Consider the following 23,260-nt stretch of genomic DNA (forward strand, 5'->3'; position numbering starts at 1 on the left):
GCGCGCTAGCTTGAGATTAATTTCAATCGAAAAGGACATGTTGCCGTCCTGTGTCGACCTATCTTTAGGCACGCACGAAATGGCCAACAAGTCGATTCTCCGAATAAGAAGAGGGAGAGAGAGAGAGAGAGAGAGAGAGAGAGAGAGAGAGAGAGAGAGATAGAAAGAGAAAGAGAGAGGCGACGCTCACGACCTCCACGAGGTCGGTTACTTCTTCGATGTTGTTTGCTATTAAGAGAAGAAAGAAAAGAGTGAGAAAGAAAGAGAGATATATATATATAATTGTAGTCTACTCACGTAAATGAGACCGGAGTAATAACGATCCTTTAGATTATGCAGGACGGAGGCCTCGTTGAGGCACGTGAGCTCCGCCATATCCTCGACCTTGTCGAACTTTGGCGGGTTCATCTTTTGGATGTCGTCCTTGGCGACGTGGACGCGCTTGCCGGTCTCCGCGATTTCCACTTCGACCTCGTCGCCGCGTTCGCCTTTGATACCGGCGGCGACGAAGCCCTGCGTCTCGTGAGGCACCCAAACCAACTTCTTTTGCGTCCATTCTGCTTGGGTAGCCGGATCGTTGAAACTGTTTCTGTCCACTGACAAGAATCTCAATTCCGGATCCGACCGGTCTACCCTCGAGTCTATGTCCGCCATCTTTGTTTGGTAGTAAGCGCGCACACAATGCGATCGAGCAAGTACGCCTCTCTCTTGGTTCCTCACTCACTCCTTTTCTCCTTTTCTAATTATCTACTATCTCTTTCTTTGTTAACTATCGGACCTGCACGAACCGAAGAGTGATCGAGGAGGACGACAAGGACGGCGACGACACGGCAGCACGACGATGACAACGGCGACGGCGACGGTGACGGTGACGATCACGACGAAGACGACTCCTTCCGAAGTTTGTCGATGTTCGTTACGCACGACGCACCGTACACTCGAGCCCGTCCACGGGAGCGTCTGTTTCAACGCGTCGACCTCCGTCTTCGAGCACGGCTCGTTTTCCTCGGCCGTAGCTACAGTGTCGGTGATAGTAGTAGGTAGTGGTAGTGTAGTAGAGGTGCGACGAGATCGCACCGCATATGTAAGAAGACCCACCGGGGAGCGTGTTCACTCTCTAGCATACGTCGCTGCTCCTCCTCTCTTTCTCTATCGCTATCTCTCGTTCCTTCTCTTTCCCTTTCTCTCCCACCCTCCCTCTCATGCGTTCGATAGCTCTCACTCGTGCTCTCTCTTTCTCTCGTTACTCTCACGCGCCGACAACGACACGACACGACGACGACGACGGCGACGGCGACGACCACGACGACGACGACGACGACGACGACGACGACGACGAACCAGCCAGTTCTGGCTAATCTTCGCTGGTCTCGGCCTTACCGTTTCCGACTGTCTCGATTCTCCGACCGAACGAGTCCTTCCACCGCATGCTTCTACCTCCTTTCATCCTCCCACCCTCTCGCTCTCATACTCTATCCTTCTCCTTCTCCATTCTCTGCCGACATGCTCTCTTTCACCGTTCCCTCTACCAATCCTCCCCACCACCGTGTTTCAACCGATATCTTTCTCTCCTACTCGCTTCTCCCTCTTCCTCTCCCTTTTCCTCTTACGTATTTGCGTACGCACGCACGCACCTTTTACCCTACTATTTTTCTGTCTCCTTCCCTCTCTCTATCTTTGAATTCGAGCCGTTTGCAGTTCCGAACGAAGCCACGTGGCATTCGCGACGGTTTCAACGGTAAAACGTCGAGATTACCTTCGGCTACGTCGTCGATGTGTTTTCAACAGATTATCTCTCGGAGATGGCGCGCGCGTCGCGTCGCGGAACGAAATCGGAGCCTTCCGATTCGTGGAAAATATGCTAATGGCTGAACGATCGTATCGTATTTAAAATTTTTTATTTCTGTTGCGAGAATTACGTTTGCGGGCTACTCGAATAACTTTTATCGTCGTCGATACAATATTAAGAATCATCGATCGTAATACTGTATCGTATGAAACTGTCGAGTACGTTCTCAACATTCCTCCAATTAGCGTTTTACATTTCGCGAAAGGTATTCTTTGATTGGCGCACTTAATGGACCAATTACGAAGCGTTATTTCTTATTTGGAACAATTTGCACCCCCAATGTATGTTAATTTGAAAATTTTGAATAACCATAGTATCTTTTGTTGTTACAAAAACGATTTCTATGTCTTCTCCTATTCTTGTACGTATAAAAAGCGGCATCTCCTGTTATAAATCAAAACTAGCGACGGATGTAACAAGCAATAAGTAAATAACACTTTACTTCCTGTCATTCTTTATCAAATTTATTTTCTGCTACGAAAGGCAGCAAGTACCATCAAAATAACTTGTTTATGAAAAGTATCATACAAAATGTCCGACATTTCAAAAGGATACTGGTTTTTCGAAACGTCCGAGGTGGAGAAAAAAGTAAGAAAAAGTGCATTTAACAATTTATCGTTGCGATCGAATGGAAACATTATCGTAAATTTTTTTAAACGAGTATTACATAACGATAAAATGAATTACTTTCATGAAACGGTAACTTTGAACACAGTTCCATTTTTACTTTTCTAATCGTAGTATACCGTTGTTGATTTACGAAGCGATACACTTACCAAACCGACTAAAGCGATGCGACTTGCTATGTTCAACGCAGAAGTAGGGGATGACGTTTACGAGGAAGATCCAACAGTAAAAAGTATTTCAATATTAGTCGGTTTAAAGAAGGTTTACATCGTACGTACGTTCGTTCTATATATTACAATTATTTTAGAATTAGAAGAAAAGGCTGCGACATTGATGGGGAAAGAAGCTGCGCTTTTCGTTACTTCCGGGACAATGGGAAATTTAATCGCCAGTCGGTAGTCGTGTTTTCATGTATAACATAAATACATGCATATCTACGCGAAGGTCTACTTCGACGTAAATACGAACAACGTATATCGAACAGGAATATCAATTATCTATCTGGTATCTATTTGGTTACAGTTATGACTCACTGCGACGTACGTGGAAGCGAAGCTTATTGCGGCGAGGAATCTCATACGATTTTACACGAGCAAGGTGGTGCTGCTCAATTAGGAGGTGTAACTTTGTGTCCTTTACCAAATAAACCTGACGGAAGCTTCGATCTAGCGTTACTTCGAAACAAACTTCGTAACGATAGATTGCACGAACCAATCTCGAAATTGGTAATCGTAGAAAATACGATTAATGGTAAGATCGTGCCACAGGATTGGATCATAGAATTGGCTGGATTAGCCAAATCTTGCGATCTTAAATTACATTTAGATGGAGCAAGAATATGGAATGTTGTAACGGCATCTAACGTGTCGGCTAAAGATCTCGTGTCTGCATTCGATTCGGTCACGTTTTGTTTAAGCAAGGGTTTGGGGGCACCGATCGGTTCCTTATTATGCGGAGACAAATGCTTTATCAACAAAGCAAGGAGAATACGAAAGGTTTTAGGTGGAGGAATGAGACAGGTTGGTATTATCGCGGCTGCTGGACTCGTGGCTCTAGAAGAAATCGTACCTTTGTTGAAAGAAGACCATAAAAGAGCAGCTCTCATCGCACGAGCGATCAACGATTTAAACTCCGAAACGTTCACCGTCGACGAGAAAACTGTACAGACAAATATAGTTTTTGTAAATATACGTTCTAAATTCATAACTTCGGTGAATTTTGCAGAAAGGCTTCTACAAGTTCAAGAGGATGTGGAGGACGATCGAATAATGATAAAATGTTTGCCTCTAACGAGAACGACCGTTAGATTTGTCTTATACCATGAAATTACCGACGCGATGCTGGAAGCGGTCATACGTAAAATCACCTACGTTATCAGAAGTATGGATGTGAACGAATAATCGGCATAGATCCAATAAATGAATGAACAACGATCTGATGTATCATTAAACGTAGAAAAGTTTTGCGTTTATATAATTTTATTACTTTTATGAGGATCCTCTTGTCCTGACAACGAAGATGGAATTTGACCATTCGATATAAATTACTTCGAAGATTCGAATAAAACACGCCGTTTAGCGGGCGCGCACTTGTAACTGACTGACGAAATAATTCACGATATATAAGGTTCCTCGGACGATCGCTGTTCTCTTCCGTTAACTTTGGAATGCGTCGTTCGTAGGTTCGTCTTCGTCTTCGTCTTCCTCTCCTTCGCTCTCGAAAGTATTGTCAGGTATATCGTACAAACGAATCATGGGCTTATTAGGATCCTTCATAATCAAGTATTTCCCATCCTTTTGCTTCATACAAATGTCAATGATACATCTCAATATACCCCAGGCATTATCCATATTCAAATTAATTTGAGTGGCAAATTCATTGGGCTTATACTGTTGGGTACCAAGAATTACGTGTTTGCTAGAATCACGTACGATCGCACGTGAAACGTATCCGAATTTCAATTGATCGGATCCAGCTAATATTGCTTGAACAGTCCACTTGGCTAATTTGCAAGCATTATTTCTAAGTTCATTAGCTAGTACTGCACCGCGTTGGGTATCCAACTTCTGGCGCCATTCCACACCATTTGCAAGTTTGGAATCCCATTCGTTCAATGCTTTAATAGTTAGAAATTGCGTTTCGTTATTCGGGCCTTGCATCACGGCATCGTGTTCGCATCGAGCAACTAACACGATGCCATTGTTCAGATCCCATTTACGATAGCGATAAGCAACGCTGGCTACGTCACTCTCCTCCTCTTCGGAGATGAAAGGATTTCCTTCGTCGAACTTGTGACGTGGTTCGTTGGATTTAAGCACCTGCTGCGAGAAATTATGATTAATAAACGTGGCCTCTAATGCCAGATTCCTTGGAGAATTTAAGGAATTTCCGTCATCCTGCGGTGGTTCCACGCTAGTTTCGTTTACAGTCAAAAGATCGAATTCTGTATTGTCTCGTTTATCAAAGAAAAGCTTGTCTCCGATTTTTTCGATCACTATATCCCATGAATAATTACTACGAGTGCAGCACATGATTGTAGCGAGTATGGCATCAGTGGCATAGACGTTGCCCTCGGTCTTCGATAGCTTACGGATAATAGGATCATCGGTAGTAGTAACGGTATGGAAGATACGGTCGATTCTTTGCAACGGTTTCTCATTCTTGACATTTACTCTGTCATAAGTTTTGTCGTAATACTCTAGAGATCCACAACAGAGTATGTCTTCTCCATCTTTAACACTGGGTAATGAGAGTTTAGCTAATCTCGGGAAATCCATCTCTTCTATGGTCACCCAATCGGGTCGTACGGTGACAGAAGCGTCTCGAATCTTGATGGGTGGTTGATTCTTGTGATTTCTTAATCCCTGCTGCCTACCCCAACGTTTTGTTTGTCCCTTGCGTTCGCGTTCGCGTAGCTTTAATTTACCTAGCTGCTGCATCTGACTCAAAGCACCACGCTGGCCTCCACGTCCGCGCAAATTACGCTGGTTGTGCCTGAACCTGCCACGTTGATAAGGTGGCTTCTGCACTCTTGTTGTATCCACAAGGTGGAAAGTACTTTCATCTTCGTCGTGATAGTAAGCATATTGACTTCCCGAGCCAAATTGAGAAGTGTACTTGTCTGCAAAATCGTAATACCAGTATCGAACCATGGCCAAACGAAAACATTCTAGTAAGTAGAACATCTTTGTCGCAACGTCTTTATAGATAAGTATTCCTTACAAATAACTATATCTTTTAAAAAGCGATCAATGACAAAGGAGACACATGACGTAAACGTATAATACGAACGTACAAACAAAAAAAAATACGAACTTGGAAATTTCTTGTCTTGAAATGCTGGTGCAGTCCAATCGCAGATCTAAAACGAAGAAATGTTTATGTGAAAATTGATTAAGATAATCGAGCGAAAAGGCATATGTGTCATCTTACTTTTCCTAGCCTGTCGCCTTTCGAAAATGGTTGATAAGGAATATCTTTAAATTGATCTGGCAATTCACATGGGCCCCAGCCGTCAGGATTATGTTGAATTGCCGGCGCTTGGAAATGCGCTCTTTTTTCTTTTTGATCGCAATCGTCCAATTCTACAACTTCGTCCATTGTAATCGTTGAATTAAATACGCATAAAAATCACTCAACGGAATACACTTGGCATCGTGTCGCGAGTGTTCACGCCGGAAAGACCGGTACCGCCATTTTCGTTAGGTTACGATAGAACGCGTATTTCCGTTTCGTTGAAAATTCCGCATGACGATACGCTTAAAGGCACATGCACAATAAAACGAACGAGTAAGAAACGTTTTCTACATTGTTCGTCGTAAAAAAGAATTTTATTATTACTCGCATTTTAATAAGTAAACAAACAATTGCGCATTTTGTTATTTATTCGACCAATACAAGATCAAGGAATATCGAACCAATAACAACGTCGGATATCTAGGAACTTCGTTTCTCACGTTGGAAGATAGCGACGAAACGAACGGTTTAAATCGCTACAGAAAAGTACTGTTGTTCTCTGATGGTTTCCAGGGAAACCATCTATACCGGGTGTTCAAAAGATATTAATGTGTCTGATCATATTATCGTCGGAGTAATCTGACGTTTGTGGCCATTTGAAAATTAAACGTAAGAAGAGCTCCGTAATTATACTAGAGCGCTGATTCATCTTAACTTTGCATTCTTTTGCATTTTTAAACGTATGCAAAAACTTATATATTACATTAACATTAAATTAACATCACGAGCATAGAAGTCCTCGAATGTTGATCGTAAAAATGGCATACATTAATTAAAAAACATGACTTGGCATTAGACTTAATAAAGTATTCCTACGAATGATATAGTTCTTGGAAAAAGATAAACGTCAATTTATCCATTAGTTTATATAACGTAAAAATATTCTTATCGTTAAGTACTAGCAGACCAAGTCGAATCGACGATCGAGTAGTAGGTTAAAAAGAAAAGTGATGCGTGGGCGGATAGAGTACGTTATATTTCAGTACTCATGACTCATGACCAGGTGTTCACGATCTTCGTAGCCATCGTCGCTTATCCCTGCGTCATAATCGTAAAAGAGCGTTCCTTTGTCCATCGAGGGTCCGAGATACTTGACCTCAGGAAGTATATATGTATATATGTACATATGTGTCTACTTATACGTGTGTATAGCTATGGAACAGCGGCAGATGAACTTTCGTACCGGGTGCCCCAAAAACTTATACTTTTAAGGATGAATTTCGGAAAACGCACTTTTTATTGAGATCAATCTTCTATTGGAATAATAAAAAGAACTTTTGGTTTGAAACTGAAAAATTTGGGCTCGCCGATAAACGAGAACAATTTTTTACTTCGGTCGAGGTAATAATAATCAACGATTTTGTTATGAGAAATGATTAAAAATTATTGATTAATTCTAACGTATGATACAAAGTCATCGTATACGAAGACGTTAGTGTGTATACAAAAAAAAAAAAGAAAAGAAATGCTTAAAGACAGCTGTCTGGAGCAATTTGTTGTCCATAAAACTAATGGAGCAGTGCGGATCTAAGAAAGGCTGTCTCGTATTTCTTTTCGAAAGCAACGGTTCCCCAGAAAGATTCACAGAAAGAGAGGTCGTACGAAAGAATGTAATCGAAGAGAGACGGAAATGGACAGATGGTTGGCGAGATCCTGTGGATACCAACTAACCGGGTGGGCACCTGGATCGTTGGACCGGGGAGAGAAAGAGCGAGTTCGAAATGTAAGATCGCGAAAGAAAGTACGATACATATGTATGTTGATAAACAAGGATATCGTTGAAGTATATTCATAAAAAACTGTTGATCTTATTTAATCAGCAAAGAAAATTCTAGAAAGAAGGGAGCATGTGTGCTTGTAAAAGTTGTATAAATACGATAAGAAATGAAACGTTGTAAATATCTGTGCGTTAATTCGATAAAAGAAAATCTATACCCGTGCGATTATATAAGAAATGAGTACACAGGAAGGCCTTAACTAGGCTAATGTCTTCTCCAAATAACTCGAAGGACTCTCGTGCTTGATACGTGCGTGATATATCGTATAGATGTATATGTATATGTAATACACATCGTACATACACACACACAAACATGCATATATATATATATATATGACTTTGTAAAGAACGATCGGTGATTTATGAATACAACCGTATCAGAGTAGACACGAAAATCGCGTATGAAGGATATGCTGCGTGTGTATACGTACTATCGGTAATATAATAGGACCAAAGTGTAGAAACATGCGGTTTGGAGCGCTCGTAAAGTATTTCCCTGCACGTACCATCGAAAGAAACTAACCTTCCAGGTAATACACTCGGCCGCAGCTACGTATACGTATACTTTCGTGAAAGGAACTCGAGTATATTGTGTGCACGCGACGAGCTGGATTCTTATGGGTACCGATCACGAGCCGATCTATACTTAGAAGCGGGCGAGAATAACGTGGCTTAGATACGCGGAACTCTCTTGTCTTTCTCTGCACCCTCCCGCAGCTCGCTCAACACTCAAATTTTATCTCCTCTTCTTTTTAACCATCTACTACTACGATGAGAAATCTTTCTTCGATCCGTCTTGTCGTACGACGTGTAAGGGGAACGATTCGATCCTCTTATATTCCAGACTGACCGGTCGAAAGACCGGACACGTTCCTTTCCATCCTCGAAAGGATCTTCCTTGCGAATGTGAATATGATGCGATATATATATATGTGTGTGTGTATATATCTTATATTAACGTACAAAAAGTTTCCTTACGAGGAATCGTAAAAAAAAAAAAGAAAAGAAAAAAGGAAAACGAACAGAAAAAGAAATCATCTTTCATCGGAAAACATAATCCATGTGGGAGGACAACGCGTCATTCCCATTGCATCGTTAAACGATCACGAAATAGCCATTTATACATTACACTTTCAGCAGCACGCCATTACCGGTTAGAGTGAAAGTACTTCCCAGAACATTATTTTCTACGGCACGTCTACCATTATTGGGATCATTACTATTCTGTTTAATGCATGACTTTCTGCACTATCGATTCACTAGACCGAGAAAACCTTGAAATTAAATTCTTGGTAAAGACTGGGCGAGAAGGATGAAGATGGAAGAAGAACGTTCGACGAGAGATCGCTACTTCCATACTCTGATTACTCTTATACAATGAGATACGTGAGCTACTTCCAATTGATACGTGCGTGTAAGGCAATTCAATTCACAAAAGATGAAAAGGATTTAATAAAAATAAAAAAAGAGAGAGAGAGAGAGAGAGAAAATAGAAAGCTGTCTTCAGATAAAAACTTATTTAAAATTTCTATCGAAAGAATTCGACTTCCATCGGAAGAGGGTCTTCCTAAAAAGCTTATATCGCGCGTTCGAGTAGACATTCGATTTCGTGCGAAATCGTTGACGTTCTTTGGATATCGTAACGCAGACGGGACGTGAGAGAGAGAGAGAGAGAGAGAGAGAGAGGGAGGGAGATAGATACATAGATAGAGAGAGAAAGAGAAGGAGAGAAATAGAGAGGATGGCTCGTTGCCCGTACCGCTACAGAACAGTGCATATATACGCGAGTTCCGCAGATAGGAACGATGACGCGATGCGAGCGAGTTCGTACGTAAACCAGTTAGGCGGAATCCACTTTTCCCTGAGGCATAAACCTTTTCGCCTAAACGCGCGTATACGTATCGAAAGAATAGGAGGAAGAGGAGGAGGAGAGAAAGAGAAAAGAGAAAAAGAAGGGGAGAGCCTTCGGCCCTTGCACATTCGCCGACGGCGTCGGCGGCAGCAATAAGCGAGGCTTCTCAGACTTCATCGAGCCACTGTCCCGCTTTCCACGATTTCCCTCACCGTCGTTCGCCCAATCGCTCTCCCGTACTTCATCCCCACTCCGCCTACCCTACCGCCGCGTGCGGCCGCGTCGGTAATTATACATTCATTCAGAGGAGTCGCTCTGTCAGTCGCTCGTGGAGAATCCTCGCGGATAAGGTCGTACCTTCGTTTTTCTTTCTTCCTTCTTTTTCTCGCGACGTCTTAAACTCTCTTAGAAATCCTCCATATTTTTCTCTTTTTCTCTATCTCGATTCCTTTCTTTTCGTCTCCTTCTCTTTCTCTCTCTCTCTCTCTCTCTCTCTCTCTCTCTCTCTCTTTCTCTTCATATACCTTTCCACTCTCCCATTCGCCGAGCTGGACACGTCGTTCCTCGAAGAAACGGAAAGAGAGGGAAGTCTCAACGTGCTACAAGATATATCGAAATGGCGTTCTTTCTAACGCTCTCTTAAAAGATACAAACGAGAGACTTTCTTTTTCGACTTTCTTCCCGTCTACAACGTACGTTTGGTGTTCCAACTAAGTGTCCGACAGTGATGTGTGACCCCCATCGACGTTCCCCGTAAAGAATAACGATTCTTGGAAACGGTGAAAGCAATTATGAACGTGCGAGCCAAATGTATTTCGAGGAAAGTTCTCTGAGAATTTCTCCTTGAGACAATTCGTCGCTGCTTTATTCCTCTTCTCTTCTCTTCTCTTCTATTCCTGAATGCACTCTTTGGAGCAGAAGGCCTGGGCGAGACAATTACTGAACAAATAATTGGTAAGCGAATGAAAAAAGTATTACACTATTGTAGTAAGACCTTTTCTATAATATCTTAAATGTATTTGCTCCAAAATTAATCGGAGATATATAAGATATGATTACGTACGTTTCAAGCTGTTTTAGATTATATCTAAAAGATGGTAAAATGTGGGAAAAGTTTATAAAATAATGAGTACTTTTTCCAACAAATGTATAACGTAAAAATATACAAAATATACGATATAAAGCATAGATTAAAACTTGCATGTAGATAGAAACATAGATAATCTCTTTGCAAAAGAATTATTTTCTTCTTTTGTCGAGTGAAATCTATGTTTTCTTTTTTAGAATTGAAGTGTATCCGATACAGTGATAATTGAGAAAAATTCTCTTTGTTATTACTAATTGTGGCAGATAAAATTTGGAAAGATTTATATTTATTGATATTTAGTTTATTATAAGTCTCAAAGAACATAGATTATGAATGGAATCTGTTTGTAGTATTGTTTGACTATGGAAGTCCTAACCTCAAAGTAAGGAAATTTCTTAGTTGGAAAATATAAAGAATATTAAAGTGATGCAGAAATGTATTCTAAATCCACTATATATGTAATTCATAAAACCATAAAAGTAATTCTTAAGCCGATAATATTATTAGAGTTTAATATCCTATTCGCTTATTCAGTGTTTCATTTACGTTAATCTCTTGTAAGAATTTAGAATATTCAGGTCTAATTGAATATCTTGAAATTATCATTTCTCTTTAAAATTAATAGATGTGTATGTGTAATAGATGTAGATGTGTAAAAAAGAAACAAGTATACATTACATAAATAATATACAATAGGTCATAAAGAACAATCAATCCGATCACTTATATCTTATATCATAGAATGTTAGACCGTAAAAATTAGCGTATTCAATTTACGTATGTACGTTGATGCAATTGAAATGCAAAAATTTTTAATTCCGTTAGAATCGATGGAGGAAATGAAACGGAACATAGACAATAAGAGCGAGTCGACGTTTTACGTAATAATACCGAGAACGCCGATCGTAATTCTTTTCTTGTTATTTATTAGTTTCACGCTGGTGGTCGTGAAAATCGTTAGCTCGCGCATTTACTCTTGGAAAAGCTAATACCAGTCGTTTTGCTACTCTCATTCGCGTTTCCAAGGAGATGCTTCTTCTCTTCGCGGTCGTAGCGATCAAATTTACAAGAAAATTAAGTGGATGTACCGAGTAAACGAGGTAAAGGAAAAGAATAGTCATATGTATGTAGCAGTACCGTGATATGTTTCAAGGTTGACAGAATGTGGCTTGTGTTCAAGGACAAGCAAAGAGGCATTACTAGGAAATGGTATACGTTTTGTGACGGACCGAATTCCCCTCCCCTCTCCTCCCCTCCCCTTTCCTTCCTTTCCTTTCCTTTGCTCCCCACTTTCGAATCTGAAATCGTAGAATTCACGACTTTATTTTACTCGGACGAATCGATTTTATGACTTCTAACAATAGCGCTTTAGTCTCGGCAATCTGAGAAATCATTTGCATTTGATCTCCTTTTTTTTATTTACCCGATGTTTCCTTTTCTCTCTTTATTATATAGTATCCCATGAATATTCATTGGATCGACGAATTTTTTCGAATCAAAAACGAGCACTCGGATTCTCGGTAAACGAATCCCGGTTACACCGTTACTTGAATTTATTAAGTTCTACGACGATCGTTCCATCGCTTCGTATTTGCATACGAAGTGTTTCGAGTGACGTATGCATGGTGTATATACATGTGTATGGGAGTGCGCGCGCGTGTGTATGTACGTACGTACGTACGTAAGATGAATCGGATCGACGTGAGCGAAATGACGAAAACGCGAATGTCCAGGAAGGATACAAACAAATTTACTCCTTTGTTTTTTTTTCCTTGTTTTCTTCTTGTTTTCTTTCTTTCTTACAATTTCATGGTAAATAGGTTAGAAGTGTGCTTAGCGAAAATGTGAAAAATAATATTCGTCTTGCTTTTTTTCCTTTTCTCTTTTTTTTTTGTTTTGTTTGTTTGCACATAATATATCGCCACGTTCGTGTGAAATTAACCCATTTGATAATATTATCAACGTCTCGGAAACGCATAACACGCGCACGCACTGTATGTGACTACGCAACGTTTAGCGTGAAATCGTCATTACCGTTGCCTTTACTAAGATTATAAGCCACGAAGGATTTCGTAGAATCGATTACGCTAAATGCATTCTTATGAACCTTATCAAACCAGTTCGTTAGTGTTTCTTTCGGATATTCATTGATGTTACAAGCTAATTGGAAATGCTTGTGTTCTCGGAAGCAGCCTGCAAGTTTCTTTTTTTATTCCCACTTAAGATAAATGTAGCGAGGCGTAAAGATAAGGGGTAAATGTAGGAGGAAAAAAGTTAAAAAGTCGGAACGTTTCGAGTCATTCAAAATCAATTGCGTTCGGGTAAGAAGAATTTGCTGGGTAAACAAAACAAAACAAAACAAAAAGAAAACAGAGTTATATTTTATGACTATCGTTAATATTATTATTTATTTTTATAAGATTTTTTCAATAACGAAAGAGAGAGAGAGAGATTTTGAATCGTCCGCTTACGCATCGTTTTATACCTGCATTCTTTCCTACTGTTGCTTGTAAGCGTAACGAGCCAAACAACTTCCAAGCCTATCGGCGTGAAATACTGAGAAAAAAAAGGAAGACGATTTTCCTGGGAAGACTAATAATAATATCTAATAATACGTCGACTTCGCTTTAACGTTACGCACAATGGCGCATTATTCTATTATTATGTTCATAATAGGGACGAATCCAAGGTGTCTCTCTCCCTCTCTCCGTCTCTTTCGTTCCTTTTTAAATACGTTTATGATGATAAAATATGCATGCAACCCACTCACCGTGCATTCACGCCACAGCACGAATAAGAGCGTACGTTAGGTAGATATGTTGCACACTGTGACAAGAGAGAAGACCACACGTTCGTCAGAGATTGCCTCATTCACGTACGTGCGTGTTCTGACGATGACGTCGGGTCTCTTCCATATGGGCTCGAAAAAGAAAGAGGGGGAAGGGGGGAGAGAGAGAGAGAGAGAGAAAGCACGCGCGCGCACCTCCAAGAAAGAGTACAACTACGAAAACGAGAGATAAATAGAGAACGGACGAGACGAAAGAGTTCGTTGAGCGAAGAAGAGGACGGAATTATCTTGAAAGTGACGTCACGCAATCTTTCAAACGAAACCCGCGAAAATGCCTCCTACGTGTACGTATATATTATATATTGAGGTAATTCGACCTATTAAATTTAGTGATTATCTTAAAAAAAAAAAAGAAAAAAGAAAAAAAAATAAGAATATTATCGTTAAAAGTATCGTTAATAATATTGTTTTTGAAATATTTTGATTTACGTCGAGTACAAACTCATTATTTTCATCGTTTAATCTCTCGCTCTAAGTATATACTTGATTACAAAGAATACAAAATTGTAATATTGGTGTTCGTCGATATTCTTGAATAAGTGGAAATGCAAACCCTTCATTATCTCGAAGGATAAGAAAGTGGACTTGGATACATCGTGTTCTCCTTTCTCTCTCTCTCTCTCTCTCTCTCTCTCTCCTCTCTCACGATTCCAATTTAATCGGATACTTATTAAGTCCGCACAAAAATAAATGCTAAGTCGAGTCCGGTATGACGAAACTCGTCTGCGTATGCGCGAGTGAATCCTATTATCGTCTAACGACACGATGTCACGTGTACCTTGTGTCGCGTTTTATTTTGAAAAGTCGAGCGTCGCGGCGCTACGCGAATGGCGCCAAAAATAATTTCTTATTTTCTTGTTAATACACTTTTAGATTCTACCCGACAGGAGGACCGAGTATAAATATATAGACAAATAGGTGTAGTTAGTTAAGTAGGTAGATGGTAGGACAGTTCCACGAATTTGATTCGTCTCCTCATCTCCTGGGTCTTGCGTCTCCGAGTTGGTCCGCTTTTAAAATGTTCTCTCGATATTCCGAATGCGTCGAGATGAACGATCGCAAGGTCGCTGTTAGTAGCGTAGAGAAAAGGGGAGGGGAAGGAGAAGAACGTGCTCCGTCTCCTTCCTACGATTTATCGTGGCGAACGACGAACGAAAAGGGGATGGAGCACGACGAACCCAAATGAGGTCGTAGTTAACGTGTAAAAGGAGAGTTCGGGGAAAAGAAACCTCTCGAACGGTGTTCGAATTTTTTTTCAAAGGCACAACGGTAGGAGGTCCACGCCCACTGCCGCGTGTTCCGCGGCTGACTGCTTTACGAACGATGACGTTTAGAGAGGGGGAGGGAGGGGGGAGAAAAAAGAGAGGGAGAGAAATAAAAAAAAAAACAAGAAAAAAAGTGAAGCAAAGAGGACAACCAAAACAGAAAAAAGGAAAAAAAAAACGGGCAGGTCGTTCGCGTTAATGGAACAACCTTCGCACGTTCTCTCATTCTCGGTAACATCGTATCGTAGATCACTATCAAAGGATTTAAGCGATTCGAGGTAAGCTGGGATCGCTATCAAGGCTTTCCCTGAACGGCTGCTGATAATTTTACAGCTCGATATCTGTATATGTGGGTGTGTGTATGTGTCTCTCTCTCTCTATGTATGCGCGCGTTTGTATGCATGCGCGCCTGTGTGACGTGTTGTATTTAAACGGAAGAAGGATGACGGATTTCATGGAGCGATTCGGTGACACGAAATCTATCGATTGATCGATCGATCTTTCTTACGTGCGATTGACGTGACTCATGACGTCGCTCGCGAAATACGATTCTAAGTATTCCATATCGTCTCGTCCTTTAAAACTTACGTACTCACGCTGATAATGTATACATGTGTATATTCGTGCATATGATAGCGTACCTCGTACTTACATATGAAACAATTCTTAATATCGCTCGATTTCCAATCGCGATTCCGAAAGAAATTTGTCATCGATTTTAACGAAGTCTTGAGTGATCGTTTCTTCGAATTTATAAGTTCTTTACCTTACAATCTTTTTTTTTGTTATTGTTGTTACTGTTATTGTAAATTTATTCTCTTTCTTTATCAGGATAGACAGATAGATAGCGAGAGAGCGAGAGAGAGAGAGAGAGAAAAGGAAAATGTATGTGAAAAGCCAATGACTTCTCTCTCTCTTTCTCTCTTTCTCTTTTGCCGTGGAAAGAGACCGAGTGATTCTAACGAGATATCACTTTTCCTCGAAGTAGCGTGAGTATAAATGCGCGTAATGTACACCTTCAGAATTCCATGGACCCCGAAGATAAAAAGGGTACGGTATAATCGTTTGCTCGCGGAACGAGCCGCGCGTTAATACGATAATTCTCGAACGAATCGCGAATGACATATTTCCAAAAGTTATCATCGACGTCATCGTTATCGGTCGTTTTCGTGCGCGAGTTCGTTACAATGATACGGTACGACGCGATAGGATGTGGATATGATGCTGCTTTCGTCAGAGGATTGGAATTAAAAACTTGTGTTTACTTTTTCTTGAGAATCATTGAGATTAACGGAGAAAGACGAATTTATATAAATAACGTTTATTTATCCTATATCATGGAAGTAATAATAATATGTAGTTGTTTTTGATTTCGATAAGAAATTTGCTGGAAAGTCAGCTGATTGTCTTACCTTGATTTTTGATCATTTTATACTTTTATATATATGGTTCTGGAAGAAAGGGGAAGAGATGAGAATAAAAAGGATAATAAAGAAAGGGGTTGAGTAGGGTGAGAGGAGAGTTGAGATGAAGGGACTGGTATAGAAGGCGGGACAGGGTCGAGCTTTTGGCATTGCGACACCGGATCGGCTCCTTCTCTCTTTTTCTCTCTCTCTCTCTCTTTCCCTCCCTCGCTCTCAGAGGCAGAACGCCGAGACTCGACTTCGTGGAAGCGGCCATTCGCGCTACTCCACTAATACTACGAAATCACCGACACACACGTGGCCATACACTCACAATAAACTCTTATATACTCTCTCGTCTGTATGGACATATCTCTTTTTCTTTCTCTCTCTCGCTTTGTGGTGTCTCTTATATTTGCCAGTATTTGGATGCTCCTTTATGACACGCTCACAAAGTTACCCACAGCAATCTCTTTTCCTCTTGTTCATCTAACTCTGAGAGCATTGTATTCATGAAAGAAAGAGAGAGAGAGAAACGTCATTCCTAGATGATCACTTCGATCACCAGCTTCTCCCTCTCTATCTCTTTCTATTACGCTTCCGTCGATTATTTACGTTGAAATTGTTGCGTAAGACTATTTGGATAGACGCAAAAACACGCGAGTACTAAGAAATCGTGATATAGATGCCGTACAGTTCTTCCATTCGAAAGATTTACGCAATTTACTCGTGACGTTTTTATCACGCTTCTGTTCGATTTACGGAATTAAAAGTACCAAGATAGAGATAGATAGAGAAAAAGAGAGAGAGAGAGAGAGAAAGAAAGAGGGAGTGAAAGGGAGAGAGGGAGGAAGGGAGAGAGAGAGAGACAAATGGCATTAAAAAAAAAATAAGGTGAAAAATAAAATTGCCGGAGTAAATCATGACGTATTTGATTATACATTTTTGATTATACAAAAATACTCTCTCAAGATTCGAATCGAAATTGATTTCTTTTCATAGAGATAAGTCTTCGGTAATATTTCTAGATTATTACTCATATAATAAACTGATACGTTTTATCGATCGGGACAAATTTTTGTTCTTCGTCGTATTTTGAAAATCATGTAATTCTCTTTTTTCAATCTTATCTTTTTTACATATGACAAATCTATTCGAAGGATACTTTAAAACGATATCGTAGTAAAATCGTGCAAGTTTCCTACGCTTCTTCGATATTCGCCTACTATTGCGAATCATCATTTCTGTGATCAATACTCGAGACTCGCACACCGTTGTGTCGCATTTTATCGAAGGGAGAACTCCTGTAACTTTCCGCCGTTCCATTCGTAGTAAACCGTCAATAATATATTCTGAGAAAATCACGTCACTTCATAAAAGAGTATAATAACTTCTATAATTCGCGTATGTCAGGATGGTTCGCGTGGTAAGGAGAAAAGTGGTAAAAACATTAACTACCATCAACGTGTGTGTGTGTGTGTGTGTGTATATATATATATGTATGCATGTATATTCTCGGTAAGGTCCCTTTCATTTACCGGAAATACGAGAAATCTAGAATCGTTTGATGAGAGAAGAAGTAAGGTAAAAGCCAAAGGAAGCGGAAGTTTTTCGTTTCGCTTCTGCCGAACAAAAAAGGAGCTTCTAATAAATTTCTCGATTCAAGGCATATGTCTCGTTTATAAATACACTCTTGTATTCGAGCAACTCGATGCTTGAAAATAGATTATCGAAACGACTTATAGAACAAACAACACCGTGAATTCGTGAAACATGTCTTTTAATACGAATTCGTTTCTCTGTGTTTGCATGTGCGTGTCCATTTACCTAGAAGTACGTAACTACTTACTTCCTGCGGTGCTTAGAAGCTTCGGTCACGCTGGAACACACGTTTATTGTATCACGTTCGATGATAACTCGACCGTATAGATATAATGATTTTGGATATAAAAAAGAAACTCTTTTATACATTAATATGCAGCGAACTGAAATGTACGGAATCAAATTGCACAATTTTTTATAGAGCACGCAAGGCTTTTAGATCTTCGTTTAGAAAAATGTTTAATTTATTTCTTTTTCGTTGTATGATTTTAGGTGACGGCCTGCCACCAATGTTGTACTTCACTCTACGAAGGTGACGCGAGCTAATTAAGTTTCAAGATGCTGACAGTGATGTGTCCTAATTGTCGCCATCGGTTCCCGGCGACCGGTTGCTGCGATCCGAGAGCAACGCAAAAGGACAATAACTTCGAGGAAACGTCGGCTTACTACGGCGGTATGTTGGTGCCCAGAGGATATACCAGCGGTGGTGGTTGTGTGATAAACGCACCAACGATCATTCACGGACCAGCTATTATCCAGTCGGACGGACGTCATTGCGGTTCCGTCACAAGAATCGTTGACGCCGAAACGATCGACTCGGCGAAAGGTCCGACATGCGATAACGATAAGCCGATGAAGAACTCGACTTGTAATTCGTCAGAGAGGCTAACGAAGTGTCCACGACCTGATCAGTCCGATGATCAGACGAAAATGCAAACGGAAGATCGTCAATCGCCCTCGATATGTCGTATAACGACTACTTGCGATCTGACAGGTGGTAGCGTGACCATTTCAACACCCAGTATACAGTCAGGAGGTTGTTTTATTCAAAGCACCAATTCTTGCGTCCTGGTGCAGACTCCGCACGTCGAAATTCGTCCGAAATTGTCGGGCGGAGGTTGTCTTGTTCAAACGAAAATATCGACGGACGATCAGGACGACAGTTTAGTTGCGAAGTCGACGATGGACGAACAAATCGACGATACCAGATGTGCCTTTTCCAATCTCGAAGATATTTATTCGAATAGAATGACTCTGATACCACCGAGTGGATGTCAAGAATTACCGGGTATCAGGAGGAGTTCTTCGTCGAAGGTCTGCTCGGAAAAACGGCCGATCGACGAAGATTTCGATAGACCACGTTATAATTTTTGCGAAGGTGACTCTGGATTTTCTAGTATCAAAGTAACGCACAAGCAAGATTCCCGAACGCACGACAGGTTTCACGATAAAGAAGAACAGTTACCATCGAAACAGCAGTCAACGACGAGACATCGAGCTACCTTTCAAGATCCGGTCTTTTGTTCGCGACCGCAGTCCGGTTGCATGGAAAAGAAGTCTGATTGCTCGCACAACGACGTTCGAAATCTTTGTCAAGGGAACATAATGATGGTTAATAATGGGTTGCAATTTAATCCGTCCATAGGAGACTTTTCGAAGAACTCAAACGATCACGAATCTCTTCTTCATCCTTCTAGCGGCGTTCAGATTCAAGTGAACGCTACTGTTCAATTGCCGGCGAATTTAGGTCAATGTTTCGTGAATATAACGGCAACTAGAACGAATTCCAACTGTCCTGAACGTTCCGCGGTTATCGGAAGCTGTAACAATTTCAACGGTGGTGGTATCGTCGAGTCAGAGGACGATTGTGTTAGGAACGATTCCGTCATGAAAGATTGCGACAACGGGAGTACTTACAATAATACAGAAAGAAGAGAGGAAACACCAACTACACCTGTTTCTTGGGTTATCCCTTGGGGTTTTGATACCTACCTGATAGACAAGGATAGAGCAAAATTACTGGAGGTGAAGAAACTTCTTCAAACGTGCGGATGGTATCACGAGGGTCTAAGCTGGCAACAAAGTGAAAGTCTTCTTAAGAACGCTGCCGTTGGCAGATGGTTGATGAGAGATAGCTCGGACAGCAGATACACCTTTGCTGTTTCCGTGCAAACCGAAAGGGGTCCAACATCCGTCAGAGTACACTATTTTCTTAGACGCTTTAGGCTAGACGCAGAACCAAGATTCGCTCTTGCCATGCCGCTCTTCGATTGCCCTATCAAAATGTTAGAACATTACGTCGAGTATTCGAAAAGAATAGATGAGCATAGGAGAGAGGTCTGGGTCGATTTTAGCGGCCAACTTTACAGTCAAATCTACCTCACGAAACCTTTGGTCAAAGAAGTTAGATCCCTTTCCCACTTGGCAAGATTGAGCGTCAACAAGAACAAGTTACCTACCGAACATCTGCCACCAATCATCAAAAATTATCTCGCGGAGTATCCGTACACGCTTTGAGTATACGGTTTCGTTGCCTCTCTTCCACTTTTCTTACGAGCTAAACACGCGAGACATCTATTTTTATATTAATTCCAAACATTCAACCGTTTGCTCGGAATTTTGTTGATGGGAGCTGTCGTTCAGAGATCATTTTTCTTTTCTTGTTTTTTTCTTGTTCAGTTTTCTTTCCTATTTTCTTTTTTACGCAACAGACTCGATAAATTTTGAATAATTTTTTTTTTTAGGGAATATCACATTTGGTGGCGGTATATGCTATTCGGAATAATATATATATTCGGAATAATCGTTCAAAATGTTTTGATTCCGAGCATTTGGCCGATGGGAAAAGATGAGGTGAAGCGATAGTTGTATAAGAAATAGAGCACGGATGAGATATCAGATTGATATGAGAAATGATACTTCACGTTACATTCAATTTTCAAGATTTTTCTTACACCAATTCATCGAGCAATAGCTACGTACGTAGCGAATGAGAATTATTTTCTAATAAGAATTCCGAGATATATATATAAAGAGAAAGATCGATCTACATAGATTTATGTAACGCCTCATTTTTATTTTTAAGACTGGGACAGTACGAACAACGAGAGCAATGATACTTTTTTTTTAAGCTATACTTTGAGAAGCAAACTCTTCAACTTGATCAGGAATGCGTGTTGACGTTGTTCGATTGAATTATTAGTGCACGGATCCTGAAATTATATCCTTAGTAACTTTTTATTATTATAACTTAAATGTGTGTTCGCGAAAGGCGTATTGCGCTGTACTGATAAGTTGAATGAATTTCACTTTGGTACTGTTCTAACATTCTGAAGGATTGTAATCCCACTTTTCCGAGTATTTATTTAGGGACTGAAATATTTTAACCTATATATATATATGATGTATAATGTTGTCTAAAGTCATTGTGTGGATTAATTGCCACATTTCCTCCTAACGTAATACGCTTAGAGTTAAGTCGCCGCGCTAGACTTACGCTAATATGTTGTTAATTTGCCTGTTTTTGTCGGCAAAAATGTTTTCAACGAAAGTCGAAGCGACTGAATTAAACAAATTTCTCTGATTATTCGAATATATTCATCTGCCATACAGCATTATGAATATTTAAAGTAAATTAGGATTTCTAAACGACCGTTCGCAGCGCCAGAAATATATAATGTCGAATGAAAAATAACGTAAAAGTATAGGCAACTTAAATCGAATATAATAATAATAATATTAATAATAATAATAATAATAATAATAATAATAATAATAATAATAATAGTTATAAAAATATAATAATAAAAATAATAATAGTAGTAAGTAAATAAATAGTCATTGTAGTTATATCGAAAGTCATCATATGGAATTAGTTTACATATTGAAATTTTTTACCGTCGATTAAACGGCATGAAAGTATTGTTTAGCAAAGGACCTCCAGGTCCTTCTTAGGATGAGCCATTGATAACGTATCAAATTTGCGACGAGTTACTCGTTAGAAGAAACAAAAAAAGGATAATAAACAAATTATGGCGCTGTCATATGAAATTCCTAATAACGTTGACCAATGCATAGGTCATAGTATAATGAAAGTATTTAATGTAAAGTCATATTGAAATTCTTGTTATTTTTGTTTACAGTGTCAATCGTAAATAAATCGTATAATACATAATAGTCAGAACTTTCGATGACCAGCATCCAAAACGATGTGATAATAATCCGTTGCCAGAAAATAATAGACGTGTAGTAGTTTTATTGTCAATAGTAAATATTGCATTATTATATACAAGTAAAAAAGCTATTGTAACAGACTGCTCTGCGGGTATTTTCGACTGATTCAATAGAAAGTAAAAGGAGGTTTTAGATAATTTGTGCTTGAACAATTTTCTCTGGTAATTTTATTATTATTTTCTGCGTTCTCTTCTATTGCAACGTTTCGTTTTTCTCTCGTTTAGAATAAGATCGTTGTAAAAACCTCGCTTCTTTACGATTCTATAATTAACCGTATAATGTGTGGTAAAGATAAATTATACGTGCGATATATAAATGTAATTGAAAATAGATTACCTTTAGATAGGTCTATATCTAACATTATTTCGAACGAATAAAAAAAAAAAGATACACGTACATTTCGTTTTACATTTACGTTTCAAATTGAAATTAGTCAATTCTAGAAAATAATTATTTAAGTTATTTCTTCATATTTTCACGATATTAAATTTAATATAGTAGAGTGCCCATTATCAACAGTCAAATGTGAATTGATATCGTGATCCCGTACTATCGTTGATACAACTTATGTACTTTATAATAAAACAATTTCTTAAAAACACTACGTGTTTGCCTGTACTTTTATATACTCATGAAAACGAATATATACGATATTATATGTATAATATATATACATATATATGTATATATATAGCAATCTTCTAATAAAATAATTATGAAAATTCATTTAAATTATTTATGTTCTTGAGTTATTTGTACCTCATTTTTTTGATCCTTTGCTAACAAGATTAATTGGTACTCTACTCTATTAATTTAACGAAACAAACATTTTATATTTCACGAATTAAAACGTTTGTAATTATTTCATTATCTGCAATGATATTAATAATTTTATCCATTAGTTCATCAGCGTCCATCGTGTCTACTTTATACGTATGTTATGTATTTTGGCTAATCTATATTATAAGTATTTTGTCAGATATATACCTATTAAAAAAAAAAAGAAAAAAAAAGAAAACAATAAGAGTTTGGAATAGGATCGTATTAACTGTTAAGTCGAATATTTGAATCTTTTTCCTACGATATAAAATAGATACGTTTGTACGTATGAACGTATATGAGCAATTTTCTAAGAGATAAATATAAACTTTTTATATATTTATTACTTGACGATAACAATCGATTCTATTGCATGCAA

The 23,260-nt window shown here is 39.3% G+C and overlaps 4 protein-coding genes across 9 annotated transcripts in view; 2 read left to right on the forward strand and 2 right to left on the reverse strand.

Moving 5' to 3' along the window:
• Positions 1–1,436, reverse strand: part of LOC127072681 (myosin heavy chain, non-muscle) — a 26,435-nt gene extending 24,999 nt beyond the window's left edge. For 2 of the 3 annotated variants that reach the window (XM_051013271.1, XM_051013269.1), the window contains exon 1: positions 298–1,436. In XM_051013271.1, coding sequence (XP_050869228.1) covers positions 298–654 — 357 coding nt within the window. In that variant the 5' untranslated portion in view covers positions 655–1,436. The remainder of the gene's footprint in view (positions 1–297) is intronic. The other variant, XM_051013270.1, reaches the window with a different exon arrangement.
• Positions 1,437–1,762: 326 nt separating this feature from the next.
• Positions 1,763–3,952, forward strand: LOC127072691 (uncharacterized). 3 transcript variants are annotated; one of them, XM_051013283.1, is made up of 4 exons: positions 1,949–2,437; positions 2,591–2,708; positions 2,784–2,867; positions 2,999–3,952. In XM_051013283.1, exons 1-4 carry the CDS (start codon positions 2,381–2,383, stop codon positions 3,874–3,876), a joined length of 1,137 nt encoding a protein of 378 aa, XP_050869240.1. In that variant the 5' UTR covers positions 1,949–2,380; the 3' UTR covers positions 3,877–3,952. The 3 variants fall into 3 exon arrangements, with proteins under 3 accessions (XP_050869243.1, XP_050869240.1, XP_050869241.1); XM_051013284.1 differs by having other exon boundaries at positions 2,299–2,437; positions 2,614–2,708; XM_051013286.1 differs by lacking the exons at positions 2,591–2,708; positions 2,784–2,867 and having other exon boundaries at positions 1,763–2,437.
• LOC127072686 (eukaryotic translation initiation factor 3 subunit D) lies at positions 3,937–6,182 on the reverse strand. The gene is made up of 3 exons (XM_051013278.1): positions 5,909–6,182; positions 5,792–5,837; positions 3,937–5,597 (listed from the first exon to the last, which is right to left on the reverse strand). Exons 1-3 carry the CDS (start codon positions 6,074–6,076, stop codon positions 4,132–4,134), a joined length of 1,680 nt encoding a protein of 559 aa, XP_050869235.1. The 5' UTR covers positions 6,077–6,182; the 3' UTR covers positions 3,937–4,131.
• Positions 6,183–9,506: 3,324 nt separating this feature from the next.
• Positions 9,507–22,663, forward strand: LOC127072682 (uncharacterized). Of its 2 annotated transcripts, none has more exons than XM_051013272.1 (2): positions 9,507–10,578; positions 18,322–22,663. In XM_051013272.1, the coding sequence occupies exon 2, from the start codon at positions 18,388–18,390 to the stop codon at positions 20,344–20,346; it is 1,959 nt and encodes a 652-aa protein (XP_050869229.1). In that variant the 5' UTR covers positions 9,507–10,578; positions 18,322–18,387; the 3' UTR covers positions 20,347–22,663. The 2 variants fall into 2 exon arrangements, with proteins under 2 accessions (XP_050869229.1, XP_050869230.1); XM_051013273.1 differs by lacking the exon at positions 9,507–10,578 and adding an exon at positions 11,818–13,843.
• Positions 22,664–23,260: the final 597 nt, after the last annotated feature.

This window comes from Vespula vulgaris, chromosome 2, assembly GCF_905475345.1.
Source record: "Vespula vulgaris chromosome 2, iyVesVulg1.1, whole genome shotgun sequence".
Lineage (NCBI taxonomy): Eukaryota > Metazoa > Arthropoda > Insecta > Hymenoptera > Vespidae > Vespula > Vespula vulgaris.